The 26,745-nt window shown below is 35.5% G+C and overlaps 1 protein-coding gene across 1 annotated transcript; it reads left to right on the top strand.

Moving 5' to 3' along the window:
- Positions 1-15,143: 15,143 nt before the first annotated feature.
- Positions 15,144-20,945, top strand: LOC145167079 (putative inactive ATP-dependent zinc metalloprotease FTSHI 3, chloroplastic). The gene is made up of 4 exons (XM_079086160.1): positions 15,144-16,395; positions 17,200-17,523; positions 19,003-19,303; positions 20,575-20,945. The coding sequence occupies exons 1-4, from the start codon at positions 15,367-15,369 to the stop codon at positions 20,760-20,762; spliced, it is 1,842 nt and encodes a 613-aa protein (XP_078942286.1). The 5' UTR covers positions 15,144-15,366; the 3' UTR covers positions 20,763-20,945.
- The last annotated feature ends 5,800 nt before the right edge of the window (positions 20,946-26,745 follow it).

Genomic DNA, 26,745 nt, shown 5'->3' with positions numbered 1-26,745 from the left:
AGAGTGGCTGGCGTCGGGGCCTGCGCTGGCTTGGCGGCGAGCAATGGACAGTTGCCATTCATATGGCCAACCTGATCACAATGGTAGCAAATCCTGTTTTGCTCGGTACTGGGGTTGAATGGTGACAATCCCTCGCAAAGTGCCCCTCATTGCCACATTTGTGGCATCCAACCGATGATCGGCAATAACCCTCATGAACCTTGTCGCACTTCCCACAAGTGCGGCCCCTTTGACTCCCATATCTCACATCAGCGGCCTTGAACCGCTTCTCCGCACGCTGTGACTGCACCGGGTTCTGCCTCTGTGTCACACCCCGGCCGACGACGGATATGACGAGCTTGTGCGACGTCATCATGGTTCATAATTATTGTTTACATTGAACAATACAAAATTATAACACAAATGTTGTTTATATATTACAAAATATATTACATATCGTGCTAAGTTTATAGAATACAAGAAACCAAAAATTACAAGTAGTGCTTAATCAAATAAGTACAATAAAGATAAAAAGTGCTTCGATGATCCCATGAATGTTTCCCAAAAGACTGAAACGGCCGACTCATATTTTCCTGAGAATACATGTGATTTAAAATGTCAACATCAAATTGCTGAGTTCACAGGTTTGTATATTTGTATCAATGTACTTTTCATTCCAAAGAATATTTTTATTGTATATGAGTATTTTTCAAACTTATATTTATATGTGTACTTTATTTCCAAAAGTACTTGTTTTTATCGTATATAAGTACTTTTAAACTTATCTTTTTATTTGTTTTTAGGCGTGATTATCAATGTTACATGAGTTCCCATAATCGAGCTACTAACGATTTGTTGCCCCTCATGATGCTTCATCGGACGTCGTAGTGTTTAGAAAGTTATCACCCGTGACTTGACCGTCGATGGTTGTAGCTAGCAACCGCAAGTGGGGATGTCAGCCAGTATAGATCTATACATAACTCTCCCGCTCACTTAAGATTTAACGATTATAGGTAGGGGACTTTGCTAAGCATTACACTTAGGTGATGACTGTGTCTCATGTAAACCCTTGAATGAGTAGCACTAAAAGTTGTAGTCTTTTAACTTTACATGTTTATGTTTACCGGTTTATGTTATATAATTATAAAAAAAATATTTTATAATTATATCGTTAAATAATTTTGTAAAACTTAAATAGGCAGTGTAATAATTTATTCATAGATTAATGACAATGCATTATATAATTTATATTACGTGGGTAGAGTAACGGCAATGCATAATATAATTCATATTATGTGGGCAGAGTAACAGAAATGCATAATATAATTCATATTATGTGGGCAGAGTAACGTCAATGCATAATATAATTTATATTATGTGGGTAGAGTAATGGCAATGCATAATATAATTCATATTATGTGGGTAGAATAAAGACAACGCATAATATAATTCATATTATGTGCGTAGAGTAATGACAATGCATAATATAATTCTATATTATGTGGGTAGCGTAACGATAGTGTTTACTAAATTTATATAAACGTCTATTTTAACGGTAAATTGTTATAACGATTATGTAACTAAATTATATAAGCGATATAAACAATTTACGATTTATATAAACAAATAATATAAAAACATGTATCCTCCCCCGAAAAATGATAAAAAGTTTAAAATGTGGCCGTGAAACTCACCCTCGTAGCGTAGTTTATTTAACAGTAGTTCCTGTTGTTGGGAAAGTAGTCGAGCATTCGGGAAAGCAAGACCTCGGGTACGGGGAATTTGAGATTGATTTACTTTGATAGAAGCTTACAGGAGTTCCATCTATTTATACTAAAAGTTACACCGCCTCCAAACGCATCTAAAATGTTCCTACATACTAATGCTTAGTCATTGACACGTTATACTTGACACATCAATGCATGTAATTTCTTATTTGGTTCACACGTGTCTTCCTTCTTAATTCTTATCCATGCATACGTACACATTTTTCTTTAAACTTCATTACGAAATAGCTTCCATATTTATCATATATATATATATATATATATATATATATATATATATATATATATTATGTATGATCCATTGATTCATAATAAATATAGATATTTGATGACTGACGTAACTTACAAAAAGAAATATTTCAGTCAATTTTAAACATAAGACACATAATATTACCGAAACAATATTATTTCATGACACGTCAAAATATATAGACGTATTTTCCAATTTAATAAATTCCAAACTTAAAATTTTTATCAAAATATTTAACAAAATGTGTAATACATTATTTTATCACTCGTCTAGATTTAATAAATAAAACTTATATAAATAATATCAGGAAAAAGATGTATTTGGTAATTTTTAGTCAAAAATATGGATTTCTAATTCGTAACTTTTTCATATGAAGTTAGATATAGATGAAAATAATAATACAAATTTTGTATTTTCATTAAAAGTTGTTTAAACGTTACAAATTAAGCCTGTTACATTTGATTTACGTCACGTTCGCGAGTGACACCTGTTAACTTAATTTGACTGTTGTCACACTCTGCTCCCTCGTCTGGATCTCCAACTCAATCTCTCGTTGCCTAGCGGCCTCCTGTAACTCCACAAGTATATCATAGCACTAAGTAGATACAATCTGGCGGATGTCCATCTTGAGCATGCTCAAGTACCAAGTCATCTGAGCTTGCTCAGAAGCAGCAAACTCAGGGCAAAACAATACTCTCTCAGTAAATATCTTGGTGATCTCCGTCAACGACTCAGTACCCTGCCGCAGGTCCAAATACTTATGTTCCAATCTCTCCCTCTCAACCAGTAGGACGTATCTCGAGCGAAACATCTCAGAGAACTGCTCCCATGATACTGCATCCCTTATCTACGAAGTGTAAGAGCTATTAACCAATCTCCACCAATCCTTCACCCCCAACCTGAGAAGGTTTAAGGCGCACTTGACCTTCCGATCAGTTGGGCAGGAATAAGTAAAGAAACACCCCTCAACATCAGACATCCACCTCATGGAAATGATCGGATACTGAACCCCATCAAACACTGAGGGCTTCATATTGCCGAAGTACCGGTACTAGAAGGCTTTCCTCCCTCCAATCCCCGCAGCAGCGACGGTCGTGGTGGCTGCAACAACAACAACCTCTAAAAGTGTAGTGTATCGGTCATCAAAGAACTCCATCATAGCAATCTTGATAGACCCAAACAACTCTGGTATTTGTCCCAGACAATAGAAACAACCTCAGCATGAATCATCGCCCTGACCTGATCCTCAGTCAACCGTGGCCTATCCTGGCCACTCGCTCCAACTCCTGATCTGGATCCCCTCGTGAACACCATAATGAAATAAACCAAAAACTATCAAATAAAGCGTAGTTCATATTATAGGAGATATTCCAAATAACGAACCCTAGGGGTTGTGACTTCCCTGCTTCGCGTAAGGGTCCTGTGCTTCCCGTAGTACAGGCCCATACTACCTTCCGCACCTACCCGTATTTGTCTCAGAAGATCATCACAACGACCCTAACAACACACAATAAAATACATATACATCCCATTCTCTCTTCCTAGATAAAGGATAGACATCCCTCAAATGGCCCGCTAACCCCACATAACTCATCCATGAAACTTCCTCCAACCCTGCAGCACCTCTGTAGGCTAATCATACATAACGCTGGATCCCATAGAAATTCGAATACCAGATTCTACCCTAAGTCCACAACCAAACAAGGAACATGAATTAATGCCAAACCAAACATTCTCAAGGTATAAGATCTTAGTTATGTACAACTATGATGCATACACTAAGCAACTACAGGGATGATGTCAATTTCATACAAAAATATCCTAGGCTATCAGACATCATATATCAAGTAATTCTATCATGCAATTTCTGAAGATCCCTAGCCTATCACTAGCATGTTGTTCTATCATAAACATAATAGCATATAATTGTGTGGTAACTTGGGGTATACTTACTGGCTCCGGCTAATCGTACACATCACATCCTTCCTTGGTTACTCTTGAAAACAATTTTGAAAAACATTTTTTTAAAACTTTTGCAGTCCCTTAGTTTGAGCCTGGATTGTAACATCCCAAAAATAAGACCCAGAATTTCCTTTCTAGATTAATAAAAACCAGTATCCCAAAACATCATTATTTTCAAAACTCATGTCAACACATGATAATCACATCAGGTGGTCAAAACATGTCATAGAAAAATATTATCAGAGTACAAGTCCCCAAAATCTCTACTGCAGAAAATCATAGTGTGATGTGATGCGATCATGCCGGCCCCTTTCCCCTCGAGCTAGAAGTACCTGAAACACAAACTGAAACTGTAAGCACAAAGCTTAGTGTGTTCCCCCACCATACCACATACCAAAACAACATACTGCCACACATATTTGGGTGCACGGCCTACCCCTTCGTTCTATTTCAACCGGATAATGTCGAGCATATCTGGGTGCTGGGCCTGCCCCTTCGGTCTATTTCAATCGGATAATGTCGAGCATATCTGGGTGCTCGACCTGCCCCTTCGGTCTATTTCAACCAGATATCGGGTCTATTTCACCCTTACAACTACCACATAATATTACACATAGATCACATAATCACCAAACAATACATGCATAACTGACAATTATCACAAAGATAATCATCACACTATAACATAACTAGTGGGCCGACCTTGGTGCCTTCGACCCATGCATTCTGCGAAGGGAAACTCCCCTCTCAATCGAAAAGCCGACTACTGCTGCTCACTCTATCAACTGCACCGGGTTACGCCACACCTAGATAAATATGCAATGCAACCCTTAGTTTGCCCTCCAAGACAAAAGTTGACCAAAAGTCCACTTAGGTCAAAACGTCAACGCCTAGGGTCAAGGGTCACTTTCCTTATAAACTTGTTCTCACGTCGTGACCTCCAAATGCTCACGTCGTGAGATTCAACTCGACTCGGACTCACTCAGTGAGTCAACTCAGTCTCCCTCTACATCGGGTTTTCAGATCGGGACAACAGCTAGGCTCATGCCGTGAGGTTTCCTTGTTCACGACGTGAGTTTGGTTTTTACCAACTTTTGAGCATTAAGCTCTTAATCCATTAGAACACGCATTGGGACTTTCCAGAAAATCTTATTAAGTCTAATGGACCATAAAAGTCATAAGTTTTTAGTCATGCATGTCTAATGCATGACTTGAACACTAGCTAGGTCAAAAGGTTGGTATAAATTTCAAGATTCAAACTTGAAGTCCATAACTTACATCAAAATGCAGATCTAGGGACTCTAACACATCAAATGAATCAATGGTCCATAAAAGTTGTCAACTTTATGGACCTCATGCATGATAAACCAACATCCCATGCAAGGAAAGGTACCAAAACCTAGATCTAGCATGATTAGAGGAAAAAAGTAGAATCTTTAGGACTTACAGAAGCTCAAAATCTTAGAACGTCCATAAGAAAAGATCTAGCTTGCCAAGAGGAACCACCACAAGAGCTTCTTCTTTTTCTTCAAGGGGAAAAACACCAATAAATACTCCAATATCACCAACAATGGCTCAAGGGCTCGAATCTAGGGTTTTTCAGGGACTTAGGAGTGAAGGAGGCTGAGGATGGGCGATCCTAGCCTCCTCATTCTGTTTTATACTCGAAATTTAGGGTTTGGAGCCATCAGGCCTGACTCACGTCGTGAGGCCTTATGCCTCACGTCGTAAGGATCGAGAATGCGGGTCAGATGGTCAATGGTCCTTCTCACGACGTGACTAAGCCTCTTCCAGATGCAACAAATTAAGATTTAAATACCTCACGAGATCGGGTGCTACATGGATTCACATGGGTATTCCTCCAATTCACTCAAACCAAGGGTCTAATACCAACTTGTGACATCCCAAAAATCACAATAAATTTAAACTTTTCAAAACAACTCATTTACTAAAAAGAAGTGTTTATATAACCCTTGTTTCCAAAAACACTGTTCAAAATCAGAGTCTCCCAAGATTAACACCATAGAACCAAGGATGTGTATGGTCATGCCTTCGCCTTTCCACAGTCCTCAAAAGTACCTGAAACAAAACTAAAACTATAAGCCAACGCTTAGTGAGTTTCCCCCAAAGTACCACCACATAAACATAACAAACAACTGATGGGTTTTGAGCATTCTAACACTCCTAAGTGTACATGCAACCCTAGAAAACCTTGGATCTATGTTTGTCTAAAATACATGCAAAATACTTTTTCCAAGGTTCATAATCCTATCTAGCATACATGGGGAACTTTAATCATAAAAGATGGCTAGAATTACATACCTTGTAGTTGATTTGATTCCTTGAAAACCTTGAGAGCCTAGCACCCCAAGTGTGATGCCTCAAATGTTTCACACAACACCAAATGCTCTTGGAATAAACTTTGAGAGAATTGTATAACACTTGAAATTGGCCTTGCCCTCTTGTCTCACTAGTGTAGCCGATTTTGGTTGCTATAGGTATGCTTATATAGTATGTTGCATTAGGGTTACACCATGTAAACCCTAATGTAACATGGCTCTTCATTTCCATGACCCATGGGTTTGTAACTCCCATGGAGAATCCATGGAGCATCCTATGGACCTTAGCCCAACTAGATAATCCATGGAGCATCTAGCCCACTATACAAGTATGGATGATTTACACAATCAACCCATATATTTAATTAGTCTCCTTTTTGATCACTTAATTAATTCTAGATTAATTCTTGATCAATACTAACTAAATAATATTATTAATATATTAGAACTTATAATATATTAATAAACGATAAGTGTTATTTCTCTCATTTTAGTCTATCCAATTGCATGATGCCATGCAACCCAAATGGACCATGTCGGGTCGGGTCAAGTACATACCATAAATAGTTATGGACTTAGACACCTTATCCAACAGTCTCCCACTTGGATAAGTCTAATTACTATAACTGCAAGTATGACTTCAGGAACCGATAAGCAATTGTAGCTCTTTTCAAGGTCTCTCAGAACTGAGAAGATGATGATACGCCATTTAAGATAAGTGATCATATAATCCTCTGTTCTAGATATCAGCCGGACAAATACATGGATCAATGTCTTGCTTATTGTCCAGCAGTTTGTTTCCCGATTTCTGATTTGTTTGACATAGAACTTAGTTGAACACATCAATTTAGTTCTGACCGGGCCCGTTACATAGGTCAAAACAAAATCATCGAGGGGCCCAGATATCACTTCTAATCCAAGAAGGAACAGATAAACTTTGACTCATATGCTTGTTCTACTACTTGTTAAATCACACACAAAGGCACGTTCTATAACATCGAATTACCAATGCGTTTTCGCACGATCAATGCATAACCAACTCGTAGACAACAAGTCATATCTCTAGGTTTGAAGACTTATATGATATTACCGTCTCGCGATCACTCGAGATAAATTCCATGAAGTGATACCAGCGAGCGTGGGTTGAATCCAATACTCAGAACTTATGAGTACTCATGAGTGTTGAGGCCATGTCCAACATCTTATACCTTTACAACCAACTCATGACAGTCTTAATTCATATCTACTTCCAACATATGACCGACTGTGGATAATTTGAATAATATGTAAGACACAACATAAATATTCTGGAAGTGAAAACATGCAAAAGAAATAATAGTAAACGATTGACAAAAGATAGCAACACTTTACTCATAAATAAACACAACTTTTATTCATCATCAAATGTCAATTACACTTTACAAATTTCAAAACTATCTAACTACTAAAACTAATATCATCCTTCAACCCTATGCTCCTTGTGTGCTGGAGATGCTTAGCCATACTCAGTCCCTTCGTGAGGGGATCTGCTGGGTTCTCATCTGATGATACCCTCTTTGACACGAGGAGTCCTTCTTCTATTCGATGTCTGATGAAATGGTATTTTCTGTCAATGTGTCTGGATCTCCCGTGATCCCTTGGTTCCTTGGCTAAGGCAAATGCACTTTCACTATCACAGAAAATTTCACTATCACAGAAAATTTCCATAGGCTCCTTTATAGCTGGTACTACTCCAAGGTCTCCAGTGAAGTTCTTCAGCCATATTGCCTCCTTTGCTGCCTCGCTTGCCGCTATATACTCTGATTCGCAAGTTGAATCAGCCACTGTCTCCTGCTTGGAACTTTTCCAAGAAATTGCTCCTCCGTTTAAGGTAAATACCCAGCCCGACTAAGAGCGGAAATTATCCCTATCAGTCTGGAAGCTAGCATCACTATACCCTACAACTCTCAAATCATCACTCCCACCAAGGGTAAGGACCCAGTCCTTAGTCCTCCGCGGGTACTTGAGAATGTTCTTTACCGCAGTCCAGTGAGCCTTGCCAGGGTTACCCTGATATCTGCTGACCATGCTCAAGGCAAAGGCCACATCAGGACGAGTACAAGTCATAGCATACATGATCGAGCCTACAGCGGAAGCATAAGGTACTCGACTCATTTCTGCTATCTCAGCCTCGGTACTCGGGCTCTGAGTCTTACTCAATCTGGCGTTACACTGGATAGGTAACTCTCCTTTCTTGGAATCTTGCATGCTGAACCTCTTCAGCACTTTATCCAAGTAGGTACTCTGACTAAGTCTAATTAGTCTTTTACTCCGGTCTCTTAGAATCCTTATCCCTAGAATATAGGCAGCTTGTCCTAGGTCTTTCATAGCAAAACACTTCCCAACCCGGGACTTCACTTCCTGCAAGGTTGGGATGTCATTTCCTATGAGTAGTATGGCATCCACATATAATACCAAAAAGCTAACTATACTCCCACTAGCCTTGACATACACACAAGATTCATCTTCACTCCTCGAAAAACCAAACTCTTTGACTTTCTCATCAAAGCAAAGATTCCATCTGCGAGGTGCTTGTTTCAATCCATAGATGGATTTCTCAAGCTTACACACTCTATTAGGGTTCTCTGTACTGACAAAACCCTCAGGCTGACTCATGTAAACATCCTCAGCCAACTTTCCATTAAGGAAAGCGGTTTTGACATCCATTTGCCATATTTCATAGTCATGAAATGCAGCAATGGCTAACAATACCCTAATAGACTTAATCTTGGCTACTGGTGAAAAGGTCTCATAATAATCAACTTCTGGAGTTTGAGAAAAGTCCTTTGCAACCAGTCGCGCCTTATAAGTGTGTACATTACCATCCATGTCGGTCTTCTTCTTGAAGATCCATTTGCACCTAACTGTCTTACGACCTGGTACATTGTCAACCAAGTTCCAAACTTGATTGGCATACATGGACTGTATCTCACTGTCCATTTAGCAGACTCGGGGCCTGCCATGGCTTCCGCATAGCTGTTAGGTTCATCCAGACTTACCAGTGTCTCATCACTGATAAGTGTCTCACCTTCCGCAGTAATAGGGAAACCATAGTAGTGCTCAGGTGCATTCCTAACCCTTGTGGAACGCCTCAAAGGTACAGACTTGTCAATTGGATCAACAGGAGTTTCCTCCTCAAGTTGACTGCTAGGGTTTGAGGTTCCTTCACCACTTGACTCTTGAATTTCTTCAAGGTCAATTTGCCTCCCACTGTTTCCTTGGCTTATGAACTCTCTCTCTCTCTCTCTCTCTCTCTCTCTCTCTCTCTCTCGAAAGACACCCCTCCTTGCTACAAAGACCACATTCTCACTAGGTTTGTAGAAGAGGTAACCAAAGGATTTTTGTGGGTAGCCGATGAAAATACACCTCTCACTGCGAGGTTCGAGCTTATCGTGAGTCTCGCGTCTCATGAAAGCTTCACGACCCCAAATCTTGATATGGGCTAGATTAGGAACTTTCCCAGTCCACATCTCGTGAGGTGTTTTGGCAACCTTCTTTGTAGGGACCAGATTAAGGATATGGGCGGCAGTCTCTAAGGCATACCCCCAGAATGAGATTGGTAGTGAAGCTCGACTCATCATGGAATGAACCATGTCCAACAAGGTTCGATTACGCCTCTCAGCTACACCATTCAACTATGGTGTCCTGGGAGGTGTCAATTGTGAGACAATCCCACATTCCCTAAGATAGTCGAGGAACTCTGTACTAAGATACTCACCACCTCGATCGGATCGAAGCATCTTAATGTTCCTGCCCAATTGATTCTCTACTTCCTGTTTAAACTCTTTAAACCTCTCGAAAGTCTCTAACTTATGCTTGATTAAGTAGAGATATCCATATATACTATAATCATCTGTAAAGGTCACATAATAACGATTAGCATCCCTTGTGGCAGTTTTGAAGGGTACTAGATCCAACAAACCCTCACCCCTAGCATAAGAACCTGTGAAGGGTGATTTTGTCATTTTTCCAAGTAAGCATGATTCACAACTATCATCTGACTTTAGGTCAAATGACTCCAAGACTCCATCCTTTTGGAGTTGGCCTATACGTTTCTTGCTTACATGTCCAAGACGACAATGCCATAATGATGCTTTATCCAAGTTATTATCATTAGTAGAATCAATACACAACACATTATTTCCTAAATTATCTACAACAGACACAGCTTCATACACACCATCACAAGGTAATGCTTTAAAATAAAACACATTATTAAAGAAAGCATTTATTCCACCAACTTCATTATCAAAAGAAAAAGTAAACCCTTGTTTGTACAAAGCATGAAAGGAAATAACATTTCTTGCCATTTCAGGCAAATAACAACATTTATTCAAATCTAAAGTAAACCCACTACTTAGCAACAAAGTATAAACTCCAATCTTGGTGACAGGTGAAACTTTCCTATTCCCCATGATCAAGTTTATCTTTCCATGCTCCACATTCTCACTTCTTCTTAGTCCCTGCAAATCAGAACAAATATGAATACCACAGTCGGTATCAAGGACCCAAGAGTTAGAATAGGGTGAGTTATTAGATAATATAGTGTAAATACCTGCATGGTTGGGTTTCACTTTCCCATCCTTCAAATCTTGCTGGTACTTTGGGCAGTTCCGCTTCCAGTGCACCTTTTCATGGCAATAGAAGCATTCAACCTCTTTTGGATCAGAAGGAGTGACAAAACCTTTCTTGGTTTCGCTTGAAGAGGAGCCATCAAGGGTCTTACCCTTGGTACCCTTCGAAGGGTTCTTCCTCTTTTTCCCTCTACCTTTCCCGATTGCCAGGACAGGTGCGGAGTTTGGAGTAGGAGTAGGAGTGGTAACAACCGACTTACCTTTAAGACCACTTTCGGCGGTCTTCAAGAGTCCTTGAAGTTTGCTGAGGGTGACTTCTTCCTTGTTCATGTGGTATGTCATGCGGAATTGATCATAACACGATGGTAAGGAGTGCAAAATGATATCTATTGCTAACTCCTCTGGGAAGTTCACATTCAGCTTCATCAAACGGTCTACATACCTTTACATTTTCTGCATGTGGCCCGTGATGGGTTCACCATCTTTCATTCGGGTTGTTATCATGGAGGAGATGATTTCATATAACTCTTGACGAGCACTCTGATGGTAGCGGTCCATCAAATCCTGGTGCATCTCAAAAGGATAGTAGTCCTCATAAGACTTTTGGAGCTCGGCTGTCATAGTGGCCATCATGATGCATGCCACTTTGGTACCATCTCTTTCATGTGCCTCATATTCAGCAAACTCCTCAGGAGTAGCAGTCGGCTCGGGTACCTTAAGCTCCTTGTCGAGAACATATTCTTTGTTCTCATACCGAGTGACTATCCTGATGTTCCTGATCCAATCTGTAAAGTTGGATCCATCAAAGATGACTCTCCCACAAAGGTTCATGAGAGAGAAGGAGTCGGTAGGGTTTGAGCCAGAAGCAGCATTGTTGGAAGACATCTGAAAAGAAGAAAAGACAAGTTTAGTTTAGATATAAAGATAGTCCTTAATAAAACACCCAACTGTAATATTAAGGCTAGGATCCAATCACAATATATTATAACTTAGAAGAGGGATGTCATAATCTAAGCTAAAACATATTTGAAAGGTAGGTGAATGACGATTCACCAATTTCCACCATGAAAACGAAATATATAAATTATTAGGTTTTATTTGGTTTTTAGAAACTCCTAGATTCTTTTGAGATTCATTGAACTTTTCAATGGCATGTTTCAATCTTGAGTGTGCCCTTCATGTTTTGTGACTGGGATACCGAGGATCACAAAACAAGGTGTGAAGTAACCATGCAAATTACTTGGTACCCTTAATGTTTTTCACTTAATCGATGTGCCGGTTAACCACACGCGCTCCACCGACCTATGAAAAACCTTAAGTCACCCTTTGCCTACCTTGTTAAGTCCAAGTTAGTGTGCCGGTTAACCACACACGCTCCACTAACGACTTAATCAAAGTGAAAAGTGTAATTTCATGGGTTAGCACCTTATTCACATTTTCCTAAAGTAACTAAGATTGGGAATTTATAAAACATTTAGTTACTTTATAATAATCATTATACTTTTAATGAGAATTTTAAGTCATTGTCTTACCCGTTCGGCTAATGACCCTCCATCAGTCAAGAAAGCGGTGGGTGAGAGTGGACACCCATTAAGCTGCCATTTTATAGGCAACAACCTTATACCCCCCTTATAGACCGGCTTCGTGAATGAGGCCTACTAACGGTAAAACGACTTTGATCTTATACATACATATATATATATATATATATATATTATTAACTTATAATATTATAAAGTATAAGGGTTGAATTTTAACTTTTAAAAATCTAGGGGTTGGAACTAAAGTTTACTAGATGACTTTACATGTTCCAAAACTTGAGGGCAAGTTTTGTAACTTTACAAAACCTTTCAATTCATAACTTATGAGTTATTAAAATGAAGACTCTTCATTTTTGTAACTTATGTGTTCTTTTAATGGATTTAATACAAAGTGACTTTTGGTTATCCATAACTTGAGGACAAGTTATAGACTCCATTAAAACACATAAAGATCATGAATTCTGCATTAAACAAGTAATCCCTATGATCTATCAAGAACTCATAAGAACATGAATAATCATATCAAAATTTCAAGAACATATGAACACATATAATCATGTAATTTTGATATTAGCCATTGTAAATGGATTAGAACAATCATTACACCATCTAAAACAAGTTTTAAAACACCAAAACAGTTTAGGGTAATGTTTCTAGTCCATTTCCAGCATCAAAACTCGAAAAACTGCACTCAGGGGCTCCTACTCGTCGAGTGCAAGAACCTACTCGACGAGTAGGATGAGTTTACTCATGGACTCGTCAAGTCCCCCATGGACTCGGCGAGTTCATGCTTCATAATGCATAAAAACGAGTTTTTTGCACAATTTTGCATCAAGTATCCAACAAACAAGTCTAGTCTCTGATACCACTGATGAGTTTTGAGCATTCTAACACTCCTAAGTGTACATGCAAACCTAGAAAACCTTGGATCTATGTTTGTCTAAATTACATGCAAAATACTTTTTCCAAGGTTCATAATCCTATCTAGCATACATGGGGAACTTTAATCATAAAAGATGGCTAGAATTACATACCTTGTAGTTGATTTGATTCCTTGAAAACCTTGAGAGCCTAGCACCCCAAGTGTGATGCCTCAAATGTTTCACACAACACCAAATGCTCTTGGAATAAACTTTGAGAGAATTGTATAACACTTGAAATCGGCCTTGCCCTCTTGTCTCACTAGTGTAGCCGATTTTGGTTGCTATAGGTATGCTTATATAGTATGTTGCATTAGGGTTACACCATGTAAACCCTAATGTAACATGGCACTTCATTTCTATGACCCATGGGTTTGTAACTCCCATGGAGCATCCTATGGACCTTAGCCCAACTAGATAATCCATGGAGCATCTAGCCCACTATACAAGTATGGATGATTTACACAATCAACCCATATATTTAATTAGTCTCCTTTTTGATCACTTAATTAATTCTAGATTAATTCTTGATCAATACTAACTAAATAATATTATTAATATATTAGAACTTATAATATATTAATAAACCATAAGTGTTATTTCTCTCATTTTAGTCTATCCAATTGCATGACCCATGGCTAAGTTAGATCTATGCAAAGAATAATCAAGTTCATAACTTTATACCTCAAAATGGATCTTGAAGGTGAGGTGTTCCTGGAATTAGTAGGTCTTGATCTTCCAAGATGATGCTTCTTTCTTCACCTTGCTTCAAAAGCACCAAAAACACACACTTTTGAGCTCAAATGATCACAAACAAGGGATTAAGGTTGCCAAGGACGAAATGAAGGTTGGAGGATGGAGAAGGAATGAAGAATGAAGAGTTAATGATGCTTATATATGGACCAAACCCTAAAATTCGGGTTTGAAGTTTTCTTGCGTACACCTTGCGTACTAGGGTTCGCCCCATTACGCTCAGCGTACACACGTACGACCATCGTACTACCTATTTGTCCAAAATCACCAAAATGCCACCATGGGCCATTCTTGCAACCATTTTCAAGCCCAATGGTCAAAATGCAATATTCTTTCATACTTAGGGTTAAAATTGAAAATACCTCATCATCAGGATGTTACATATATATTAAGAGTTTTTGCATTGTATTATTACATTAGGGGTACTAATTGGTGACATATTACCAAAGAAGGTCATAAGTGGTTTGAGGTAACACGAGCGAAGCGAATATTCCCGACTTCACCTACCAATTTACATCTATGAACACAATCGTATTATGTGAACAACTTTAACAAGGTGGATGGTCGAATGTGAACAAAAAAGAAAATTGCCTAGATGTGAATAAAACCTATAGTTCATTATCCTCCTGGGTAACTATCTCTGCCACATATACGTCACATAGGCTATAACTTGCTATAGCCGATCATAATTATCATATGTGAACATTTCTAGTAAGTCCGTTGCCTACATATGTAAAAAAAGAAGTTACTCAAATGTGAACACTTTCAATAAGTTCATTACCCTAACAAGTCAATTTCCATATTCATTTTACATGTAGAATATTCATTTCTCTAAATAATTAAATGGATTTGACAATTTGTATATTTGTAGTGACAAAGAGGATTTAGAAGGGGTCGAGATATCACCTCTGGATATTGTAGGGACTAAAGTGAAAAATTGACATGGTATTCTGCCATTTAGGAAATTAAAGCCCCTCGGATATTATTGATGATATTTCCTTGAAAACTGCTGGATAAGCTTCTTGAACATCAGAAACGATTTCTCATCATCTGAAAGAGATGTGAAACTACAAAAACGAAGGAATTGGAAACGGATTCCGTATCATCAAGAAAACTAGATGCTTCTGTTAAGTTTCCAAGCTTATGGGACAAGGTAAGTTGTTTGCAGAAGTCTAATCTGGGTTGAAATTCTGTCTGGGTCTATGTTAATCTTTGAAATTTCATGGGAAATTTGAATGCGATGTCTGTAGAAATGGCAGCCTTTCCTGTTCTACTGAACAGTGGATCCTTGAGTAGTTCTGAAATGTCAAGGCTTCGTGTTATGCACACCAAGTGTTCGATGAAATGCAAAATCCCGTCTTATTCAGTGTCCAATTCATGCCACAGTTCACATTCATTTCCTTCAGTAAATTTTAAATCGCAAAAGAGATTGTCATGTATTAGGTCCTTGATTAACGAAAACGGAAACAAAGAAAACCATTCGAGGAACAGGGAGCCTAGTTTCTTCCGAAAGGGATTTAAGCTTAGACTACAACCAAGGTTGCGATTACTCTCTTCAAGATTGAAAAGGGTATCAATTCGTTCTATGTTAAACGACCTTGGAACTTACCTTCGCAAAAACATGAAAAAAGTAACTCTATCCACTTCGATTTCTGTTGTATTAGGGTTGTGTTATTTGTTCCTGAAGTTAACATCAATGCCAACTCCTAAAATCGTCCCATATTCAGACTTAATTACAAATATTCAAAGTGGATCTGTTATGAAAGTTCTATTTGAGGAAGGATCACGAAAAATATACTACAATACTGGCTCAAATGGAGTAGAAAACCCTCAAAATTCAGAAAATTCAGAAAATAAGAACACTGGAATAAACGATGATGATGAAAATTCTGTAAAGAAAGATGACATTACAAGTTCAAATGTGTTAAGAAAATTGACAAGGACAAAATCGTCATTACCCGAGTGGCAATACTCAACAAGAAAGATCGACCATGATGAGAGTTATCTTCTTGGATTGATGAGAGAGAAAGGGATTACATATAGTTCATCTCCACAATCAATGTTAATGTCAATGAGAAGTATCTTAATTACGATTATATCCCTTTGGATTCCCTTAACTCCATTGATGTGGCTTCTTTATCGCCAACTTTCTGCTGCTAATAGCCCTGCAAAAAAACGAAGGCCTAGCAATCAAGTAGTTAACTTTGAAGATGTTGAAGGTGTTGATACTGCAAAAGTAGAGCTTATGGAGGTACCCCTCTTTTTTTCTTTAATGTTATGATGTTTTTTTTTTTAACTTTCTTTATTCTAAAGCCAAAAAGTAGCTGATAAGCTAAGCTTATTTAGGCTTTGTTTGGCGTACTAACTGTTAGTTGAAAAAATTGATGCTTGGTAAAAACTAGCTGATAAGCTGGCTGAAAGATATAAAATGACATAAAAGAACATTTAGAAAAACATTATTTTTATAATCAATTAAGAGCATATTTGGAAAATATTTAAAAAGCTACTGAAAAGCTAGTATAAGTAGCTTTTTTAAAAAGCTAACTTATAAGCTAGTTTTCAACTTGTCAAACATGACAACTTAAAAAAGTTCGAAAAATAAGCTAGCTGTGGCACGCAAGACAAAGCCTTAGACTAGCATTTGAGGAGCTATTATAAAATCTTCCGAATATACCCTTAATTAATTACAGAAAAAACATGATTCTTTTAAATGCTCTTATATGTCATTATATATCTTCCAACTAACTTATCAACTAGTTTCTTCAAAAAGGTTATTCTTCCAACAACTCCTAAGCTGGCCCACACTTCCATGCCAGTTTACCGCTTTACACTCAGCTTTATTGCTTGTAGCTGCTTTTTTTTCTTCAAAATTAAGGAAACTTACTAAGCATTAATGCTTATGTTTCTAGTTATATCTTGCAACTAGTTTTTACCAAACGTGATTTTTTGTAAGCTAGCAGCTACATTTTCATCTAACAGCTAGCTTTTCAGCTATCAGCTACCAACCAACGTTTCATTTGAACTAAGAATGGATGCTTATTATTTGTTGTTATAGATTGTGTTATGTCTTCAAGGTTCTATCAATTACAACAAACTAGGGGCAAAGTTACCTAGAGGAGTCCTGCTAGTGGGCCCACCGGGGACGGGGAAAACACTATTAGCGCGTGCAGTGGCGGGAGAAGCCGGGGTGCCATTTTTCACGGTGTCCGCGAGTGAATTTGTGGAGATGTTTGTTGGAAGAGGTGCAGCGCGTATTAGAGACCTTTTTAATGTTGCAAGAAAGAATTCACCTTCCATTATCTTCATTGATGAACTTGATGCCGTTGGGGGAAAACGTGGTAGAAGCTTTAATGATGAAAGAGATCAAACCCTAAATCAAGTAACTTCCAGCTTTCCATAAAAGTTTTTTTAGGGAAATTGTCAGAAAAATCCCAATATTTTCGGAAAAGTTACATTTTAGTCCCAAATTTTATATTTTGAACATAAAAGTCCCGATTATTTGATTTTACACGATAATATGTTATTTCCTATTAAAAGAAAAAAAAAGGATTTTTATGTTAATTTGAGCCAAAATGAAATAATCGAGACTTTTATGTTCAAAAAATAAAATTTGGAACTAAAGTGTAACTTTTCCAAAAATATTGGGACTTTTCTGACAATTTCCCCATTTTTTATGCATTTCTTGTGAGTAAAAGGTTTTTTTTTTTTTTTATTATTTTTTTTTTATTATTATTTTTTTATTTGATCATGAAATTGCAATATGACCCATTTTCACTTGGGGTAAGTTACAAAAAATCATATTTTGGGCAATTTTTGTTGTTTCACCACTTATACTTTATTCATTTTAGGGTTAATCTTATAAAAGACCTTATATTTTGTGTTTTTTCCGGATTAAACCGCATCTTTATTTTTTTCATGAAAAAGACCTTATATTTTTTCATTTTTACGAAAAAAACCCTCAACTTTGTCTTTTTTTTAAAAAAAAAAAAAAACCCTTAAGCTTCTAAATGTTTCCAAATAAATCCACAACTTTTTTAGTTTTTCCTAAAAAAACCCTCACATTTTACTACTTTTTATTTAGAAAAATGACTGAAATGGCCAGATCGGAAAAAATGAAAAAATGCAAGGTTTTTTTCATGAAAAAAATAAAGTTAAGGTTTAATACAGAAAAAACACAAAATATAAGGTCTTTTTATGAGATTAACCCTTCATTTTAAACAAACAATAAAAGTTTCAAGAAAATTTTCCAAATTAACCTTCTGCCCTGATTAAACAATATTTCAAAATTGTTATTTTGGAAAATTACAGGTTTATAACAAAATAACAAAATTAGTGGTCAAACCTGATATAACATATAAAATATAACACGTCAAAATGACCAAAAACTTTTATGCTTTGAGTGGAAAAAATAAAGTATCAATCATTAAAAACCGCAAAACCTACCAAAAATCTAATCCTTTTTTTCTAACTTACCCTTTTATTTATGTAATTTTTGATGTCACAAAATCTTTTATATATAACTTATTTAACGTTCAACGAGTCTTTATCACGTTTTTTTTACAATGTCATGTCACCCCAAACTTAAAGCCTATGGATGAGTCCTTTTTTTCCTTTTTTTTTTTTTTTTTTTTTTTTTTTTTTTTTTACTTTCGTAAATCAAAATTCGTTAACTAATAACTACAATCAAAATCATAGCGTTAAAATTACATATTTCATTACTACAAACCAACCAACGTAAGAACTCATTCCATTCCACTCCTTCTGTCATTCCATTCCATTCCATTCTATCCAACCGGACAGATATGTTTATAATTTTTTTGTTGACTTTAGTTAGTATTTTGTTTTGTTGTGTTTTTAGCTATTGACAGAAATGGATGGATTTGAGTCGGATGTGAATGTGATTGTGATAGCAGCAACAAATAGGCCCGAAGCATTGGACCCGGCCCTTTGTAGGCCCGGTAGATTTTCAAGAAAAGTGTTTGTTGGAGAGCCAGATGAAATTGGAAGAAGAAAAATCTTATCTGTTCATTTAAGAGGAATCCCTCTTGAAGAAGATTCCACCATTATATGCAACCTTGTTGCTTCTCTCACTCAAGGCTTTGTTGGCGCTGACCTCGCAAATATCGTTAATGAAGCTGCTTTACTCGCTGCTCGACGAGGTTTTTTTTTTCCAAATCCAAATCTTTTTTAATTTTTTTTTAATTAAAAATTAGTCTTGAATATGTCATTATATCTGTCTGTCTGGATAAAGTGTTGTATACATAAGGTCTGTTTATGAATGAGAATACGGCTATGTTTGGCGCGCCATAGCTAACTTATTTTTCGAGCTTTTTTATGTTGTCATGTTTGGCAAGTCAAAAAGTAGCTTATAAGCTAGCTTTCTAAAAAGCTATTTGGATTAGCTTTTCAGGAGCTTTTTTAAAAATTTCCAAATATACCCTTCATTAATTATAAAAACTGATTATCCTAAATGTCGTTTTATGTTATTTTATATCTTTCAGTTAGCTTATCAACTAGTTTTTATCAAACATCATTTTTTATCAGCTAGCTTATAAAAAAAAGCTAGCTGAAAAGCTAGCTGATAAAAAAGGACGTTTGATAAAAACTAGCTGATAAGCTAACTGAAAGATATAAAATGACATAAAAGGACATTTAGGATAATCAATTTTTATAATTAATTAAGGGTATATTTGGAAAAATTTTAAAAAAGTTCCTGAAAAGCTAATTTAAGTAGCTTTTTTAAAAAGCTAGCTTATATGCTACTTTTTGGTTTGCCAAACATGACAACTTAAAAAAGCTAGAAAAATAAGTTAGCTTATCAGCTAGCTGTGACATGCCAAACACAACACAAATGACCATTTTACATACTGAAAAACAAATTTCACAATATAAATCAATTGTATCGTAAGAAGGGCAAATAGGTAAAAAGTTAGTGTTTATAACGAGTAATACATTAAAGGAGGATTTTTGGCTTAACATGTTAAGTCATTTTGTTTAGATTAAGTGTTTAACTCATTAAGCCTATTAAGTGAATAAGAAACGACCTTGAACTTTAATATGTTCAAAATTATGTTATTGAAATGCATGATGAATTTAAAGTACACTGACTTGACAGTTGTCAATAACATAAGTTTTAAAGATATTAAAGCTGTGTGACACATTGAATGAGTTGTTGTCAATTACATGTGACTTGTTGTTTCTAAGTCTAATTATTATGCCTAATAATAAATAAAGTTAAAACATATCGGATAAGGGTATAATAGTCATTTTACAACAATTAGGGACAAATTCTTCCAAGGATGGAACAGACTAGGGGTAGAATTGTGAAAGAGTAAAAAATTGTGTCATACGAATATGCCTGTGAACTGTTGCTTCTTGATATAATGTGATTGTAAAATGACCATTTTGCCCTTTTTGTGGTTTTTACTAGGTGGGGAATGTGTGGCAAGGGAAGATATAATGGAAGCTATTGAAAGGGCAAAGTTTGGAATAAATGAAAGACAAATAAGCCCTTCTAACTTAACCAAAGAAATTGGAAAGATTTTTCCATGGATGCCCTCATTTAAGTCGAGGACTGATGGGTCTTCTTCTCTTGGTGGTTACCAAACACTAAGCTGATTGAGGGTATTCTTGTCATTTCACAAAGAAGTAGGTTTCATATTGACTTTCATGGTCACACTTTTATTTTTTATCAACATAGAAAGCATCTTGTCTTTTTGGGGATATCAAGTTACATGTGATATGTTATGTTAAACATTTATGATTAAGAGGATATGTGGATGTGGGTATTTGTTTTTGAAATTATTATTGTAATTTTAATAATTTGAATATTAATATATTTAGATAATCATATAAACACAATTTGGACTGAAAATAATAATTATTAGAGTGCTTCACAACTATTCTCACACTATTGAAAGTGAGATTTTTGTCGTAGGAAAAATACGAGTTCCAAATTGAGAGTTTAGAATGCAAGTGGATACACTTACTAAATGAATCTTGGCATAAAACAATTAATTTTTTTTTAATTTAACCAAATCTTTTTTTAGCATAATATGGTTCCAAATTAGGGATGTTATTCGGAACCTGAATAAACCGAAAACTGAATAAGACTATTTGGAGGAATCGAAAACCATACCGATTAAACAAATACGGGTTCAGTTAAGCTATCAATCGGCCCAGTTCGGTTATTACTTAAATAAACCAAATAACATTTACAATATAATTAAGGACCGAATGGTACTAAAAAGAATGGAATAAACCGGATAACATTTACAATAATCAAAGGAAGTCAAATTATTTAAATCAAATGTGGATCAATTGATCCAACCATAGCTCTACAAATATTGAAATCTTTTTCTACTGGGGACAAAACATCTCGAACATATGTAGGATGTATTACAATAAAGTAAATGTTAGTTTAAAAAAACAGCTTTAATACCATTTGTTTAGGAGCCTGTATTTCATTGAATATACAACAAAAAAAATGCAAAACTATGTAAATAGTAGTTTAAATTGTTAGCTACAAGTTGGAAAAAAAATCAGGTAAATCAAACAAATAACGAAGACGATATGACATTTCAAAGTTGCCATAAAATTCTGCAAACATGTTGAAACAGAAAACTCAGCTTCAATACCTCATGTTTAGGAGTTTGTATCTCATTGACTATATAACTAAAAAATGCATGTAAACTATATAAACAGTAGTTGAAAAAAAAACCCGGGAAAATCGGACAAATAACAAAGACACTATGACAGTTCGAAGTTGCACTAAAATTTATGATTTTTCAATTTTCAGTTCGGCCCTTTAGGCTTGATTAAGACATCATTTGGGTAACCCAAATAACCCGAGAACCGAATAAGCCTAAAATACATATCTGAAAACCGACCTGTATAACTTATTCGGTCCTAATTCGGTTTCTGGTTTTCGGTCCAAACGCTCATCCCTATTCCAAATATTGTGTCATGTATTTGAATATATAGTATCTTTGGTGAAAATAACTGATAACCGAAAACTGAAAGGAAACTGAAAGTTATATCTTTATTTCTGTAAAAACATTTGACAAAAAGTAGAAAAATGAAATATTTTAAAATGTTTGAAGTAGTTTTTTAGATTATAATTTTTATTTGCTTAAAACGAACTTTAAATTCGAATACCAAACATTTTCTTTTTTGAATTCGATTTTTTTATTAAAAGACAAAATCGTGATTTTAAATAATAGCTTTAAACTGGTCAAGCACACACTCATAATCTTAGATGACTTTTAGATTGAACTATTTACATTCAACCGTTACATAGAAGAATACAAGATGATATAAAGTTAAATAAATATAATAAATATAATAGTTGTTTAACTTTGGGTTGATTTTTTCTAACTCTTCTGAAAATTCAGTAGAAAAGATATTTTCAATTTAATAAATATTAAAGGTACTAATACTAACGCTTAACAGTTCATTCTTCCGTCTTTCGAAACACCAGTTGTAATAAAACAATAATATCATGGATTGTGGAATCATGGTATCACGTGGGATCTAATAAGCCTTGGAATTTTCTTAATTTATTGTTTGACGATATGTCCCATCTTTATATATTTGTATACTTATCTCGACAAAACTAGCCTACATTTAGTTATTATAATTATATAAATGTCGCTTTATTAAAGTCTAACGTAGTGTTTGTTTTTTGTCTGCAGATCTGTGTGGCCTCTTCTGTCTGCACCGCGCAGACCACGTGCATACATTAGCCTTCGCAGACTGTTTGTTTTTTTGAAGACTGCAGACCTAAAAATGTCTGCGCGCCCTCTTCTTGGCGCAGATGTGGACCAGAGTCTTCTAACATCTTTAGACATCTTCTAGCCTAAAAAAACATATATATCTTTATTTTTTTTAAGTTTTTTTTTAATTTATATTTTTTCCAACTTTATTAATGATAAACAATTTGAAAAAAAAATTACAAAACTTTAAAAATAACATTCGACGATACAAACATGATATTTTTGACAAATTTATAAATAAAGATTTATTACAATAATAGTCGTTGAAGTTGTTTATATAAATATGAAAAAAAAAATCATAATATATTCTTATATTTTTTGCCAAATTTTGTAAAACATTATTTAATACAGTATCGTCAATTTCTCGAGAAAATATTTATGGTACGTTTTTAATGGATTTAATTGAAAAAATCGAAGTTTATTTCCATCAATTTATGTATCAAATTCTTTGATCACTAATTATAATGTTTAGTTATAACTTTGCAACCAAAGTTGTTGGTTTTTATCAAATATATATGTTAATTCATACCATTTTTATTTTTATCTTTTATACAATAATACATAAAAGTTGATCTAGATTCATTAATTATTTGTAATAAAGTCATAAAAATATTAAAAAATCACTTTGAAGTTTAAAAAAATCAGTTTATTTAGATTTCAGTTTATTTTGTAGCCCGCAGATGTTAAAAAAACAAACAGTCTTCTTTTTTCAGACTGCAGACGTTTGATCCACCTCTTCTACTACAGAGGTCTACAGATGTGGTCCGCAGACTGCAGACATTTTGCCTCAGAAAAAACAAACAACACCTAATTCATCGTAACGACCAATATAACTTTCAAACTTTTTAAAATATTGTACATGATTATTATTATTATTATAGATATAGACGTGTTACGTCGTATATTAGATTCTTATCAAACATCAATGGAAGAAGAAATTTGTAGGAGCAATTTTTTCGATTATTATAGATCGGGTTTGTTGTTAAACATTTTTATGTTTTTGTATGGGAAAAGTTATAGAAAATTCAACCTCTTATTTTTTAATGCTAAAAAAACCATTATTATTATTTTATGGAATAAAATCATTTTATGTTTTGATTATGTCCGATGCACGTCTGATCCGATTTTTGATCAGAATTCAGAAACGACTCAATAAGCAAATTTATAAATTTCATATTTTTTTTGGAAAAAGAAAACAAAAATGAAATTTCATATTTTTAGTAGGCATATTATGCATTAAAAATTATACATTTTTTGAATTTGAAAATGAAAGATTTTTTAAAATACAAGCTAAGACACATATAAGATGGAATTAAACTAATTTAATATTGGGTCAATTAATACAAAAAAATATTTTCTTAATAGAATTTTATATTACAATATATACACATGAAAAAGAAATTAGATGTTAACATTGAATATTGACAAAATTCATTAGCTCAATTCACGCTGCAAAAAAACATATTGATTTATAAACCTCTAACAAAACATCTATCAATAGCTATTGAGCTATTGGAGGATATATTAGGTTATAAATTGACATTCAATTTTCATATAAGATTAAAAACGACGTTAATAGTTGATGGAGGCTCAAGCCCTTGATTTGGAGGAGCCTTGTCCGATGGATGAAGTTCAGCAGGTAGTGTGGTGTTGTGGTTGTGAAAAGGATCCAAGTCCTGATGGATTAAATTTTCTGTTTAATAAACGCTACTAGGATTTAGTGAAAGCTGATATTTTTGAATTTATGAATGAAATTTTTGTTAATTCAAGTATTTTGTCCGGGTGTAACTCATCATTCATTACTTTAATTGCTAATATTGGCAGCCCAATGGTGATTAGTAATTTTCGTCCTATAAGTCTTATCTGAATTCTATATAAGATTTTTGTAAGATTTTAGCTTTGAGGATAACTTATATCATTGATTCGGTGGCTAGTATGGAGTAAACGATGTTTATGAAGGATCGTCAAATTTTAGATGGTCTGTTAATGGTGAATGGTGCAAAAAGAAAAGGAAAAAATGATGTTGCCTAAATTGATTTTGAAAAGCCTTATGACTCAATAAGTTGGGACTTTTGGATCGCATGGTGTTTTTCTTGAAGTCTGGATCAAAATGGCGATCATGGATTCATGCTTGTTTGGTGTCGGCTAGAGCTTTGGTGCTAGTAAAGCGTAGTCCTACGGAGGAGCTCCAGTTGTAGAGAGGGCTTAGGCAAGGAGAACCATGATCTCTTTTCCTTTTTATCTTAGTTATCGAGGGGTTACACGTTGCCATTGAAGATGCAGTTTGTTTTGGTTGAAAAATGATCAAGGGAATATCAACCAAATTGTATGAGAGGTTGTGGTGCTGCAAACGATATGAATATGAAAATTAAGTGAAAGTGACACAAGTGATCTTTACAAGGAAATCCCTTGATCCTTTCTAGGATCTCCGACACAAAACCTTGGGAGGTGATAATAATCATATGCCTTGTTTAATCTTATTAATCGCAATGTAAATTACAAAAATGTGTTTGAAAGTATCAGTACCAGTGATTCAGTAGCTCTCAGTGTGTGTTTGTGTGATCTATACATGTTGATTTATAGCCTATGTTGAATAACTAAGTGTTCGATATTCTCGAGATCTGTTGAACAAGCTTTTGCACCTTGCCTTTGTTAGGGGCAGGATCCTAGAATCGTATTCAGGATCCTTAATATTCCTAAAGCCTCAAGATCCTTAAACATATCTCAGGATCCTAACTATTATCACTAATATTTCTTAACACTTATAACAATATTCTTCTTTCTTTTTTCTCACATGTGCAAAATTAGTCAATACAAGACTCATTCTCAACGTAGAACTACTTCAACCAAGCTTAAGACCCGAGAATACCAAGTCAAACAACGTGCAAATACTTTTTCAAGGAAGATCCCGAAAATCTCGGACTTCTTGTTGATTAGATTAGACTATAAATAAACACCTATAAATCGCACACAACACACACAATTAGCTCAACCATTACAACTGTACTTGTATTATCTTCATCATCTCTGTAATATTAGATTAAAATGAATAAAAAGCAACAAGGCAGGTGATCATTATCACCTCCCAAAGTTTTATATCGGAGATCCTACAAAGGATCAAGGGCTTTCCTTGTAACTCACTTGTCTCATTTTGATTATTATTCTACACTTGCATTATCCTAACACCACAGCCTCTCATACAATTTGGTTGAATTACATTTGATCAATTTTCGACCAAAACAATTTGGCGCCCACAATGGGGCCGTGTTGTTCACAATCGTTCGAGAATCATGTCTACCCAACCAACCTTACCCTTTTCTTCCATTCCTCCCATTTCCTCTAAAAACCTTCCTCCACTTCCAGGTGGAGCTCCCAAGAAAACTTCTGAGGCACCGAAGAAAAACACCTCTCCGTTTGCTACCCAGGGATTTCAGGAGCCTCCTGTACTGATTTCCAATAATGAGCTCTTTGCTATGATGAAGAGATTGGAACGACAAGTTACTCAACAACAAGATGACAACAGGATGGTACTCAAGGAAATGGAGAGAATGAGGACAGATATCCACAAACCCCAAGAAGCAGCACCCTCGATCTTGCAGCCCAAGATCCTAACCTTTGACAATACATGATCCTTAGGAAACCGTCGCGAGATAGGATCCACAACACCGACCCCTCTTCTACTTAGGGTGCAAAAGAGCAAGCTCAAACCTTCATCACTCCCAATAACAAGGATCCTGGTAACTCCGTGAATAATAATACTTTTAATACTAACTCCATGGATGTTGATGTAGGAATAAGCCTGATCATGGCCAAGGAACTTCAACAGT

Source organism: Lactuca virosa, chromosome 3, assembly GCF_052849685.1.
Source record: "Lactuca virosa cultivar CGN04683 chromosome 3, Lactuca_virosa_CGN04683_v6, whole genome shotgun sequence".
Taxonomy (NCBI): domain Eukaryota; kingdom Viridiplantae; phylum Streptophyta; class Magnoliopsida; order Asterales; family Asteraceae; genus Lactuca; species Lactuca virosa.
The sequence above is the reverse complement of the archived record's forward strand: the minus strand, read 5'-3'. Positions and strand labels throughout refer to the sequence as shown.

What these genes read in the sequence shown, in the direction of transcription:
- LOC145167079 (XM_079086160.1), top strand. Translation starts at nt 15,367, where the DNA reads ATGGGAAATTTGAATGCGATGTCTGTAGAAATGGCAGCCTTTCCTGTT. An exon ending in GAGATCAAACCCTAAATCAA is followed by an intron (nt 17,524 to 19,002) that starts GTAACTTCCAGC and finishes TTGTGTTTTTAG; the next exon opens with CTATTGACAGAAATGGATGG. An exon ending in TTTACTCGCTGCTCGACGAG is followed by an intron (nt 19,304 to 20,574) that starts GTTTTTTTTTTC and finishes GGTTTTTACTAG; the next exon opens with GTGGGGAATGTGTGGCAAGG.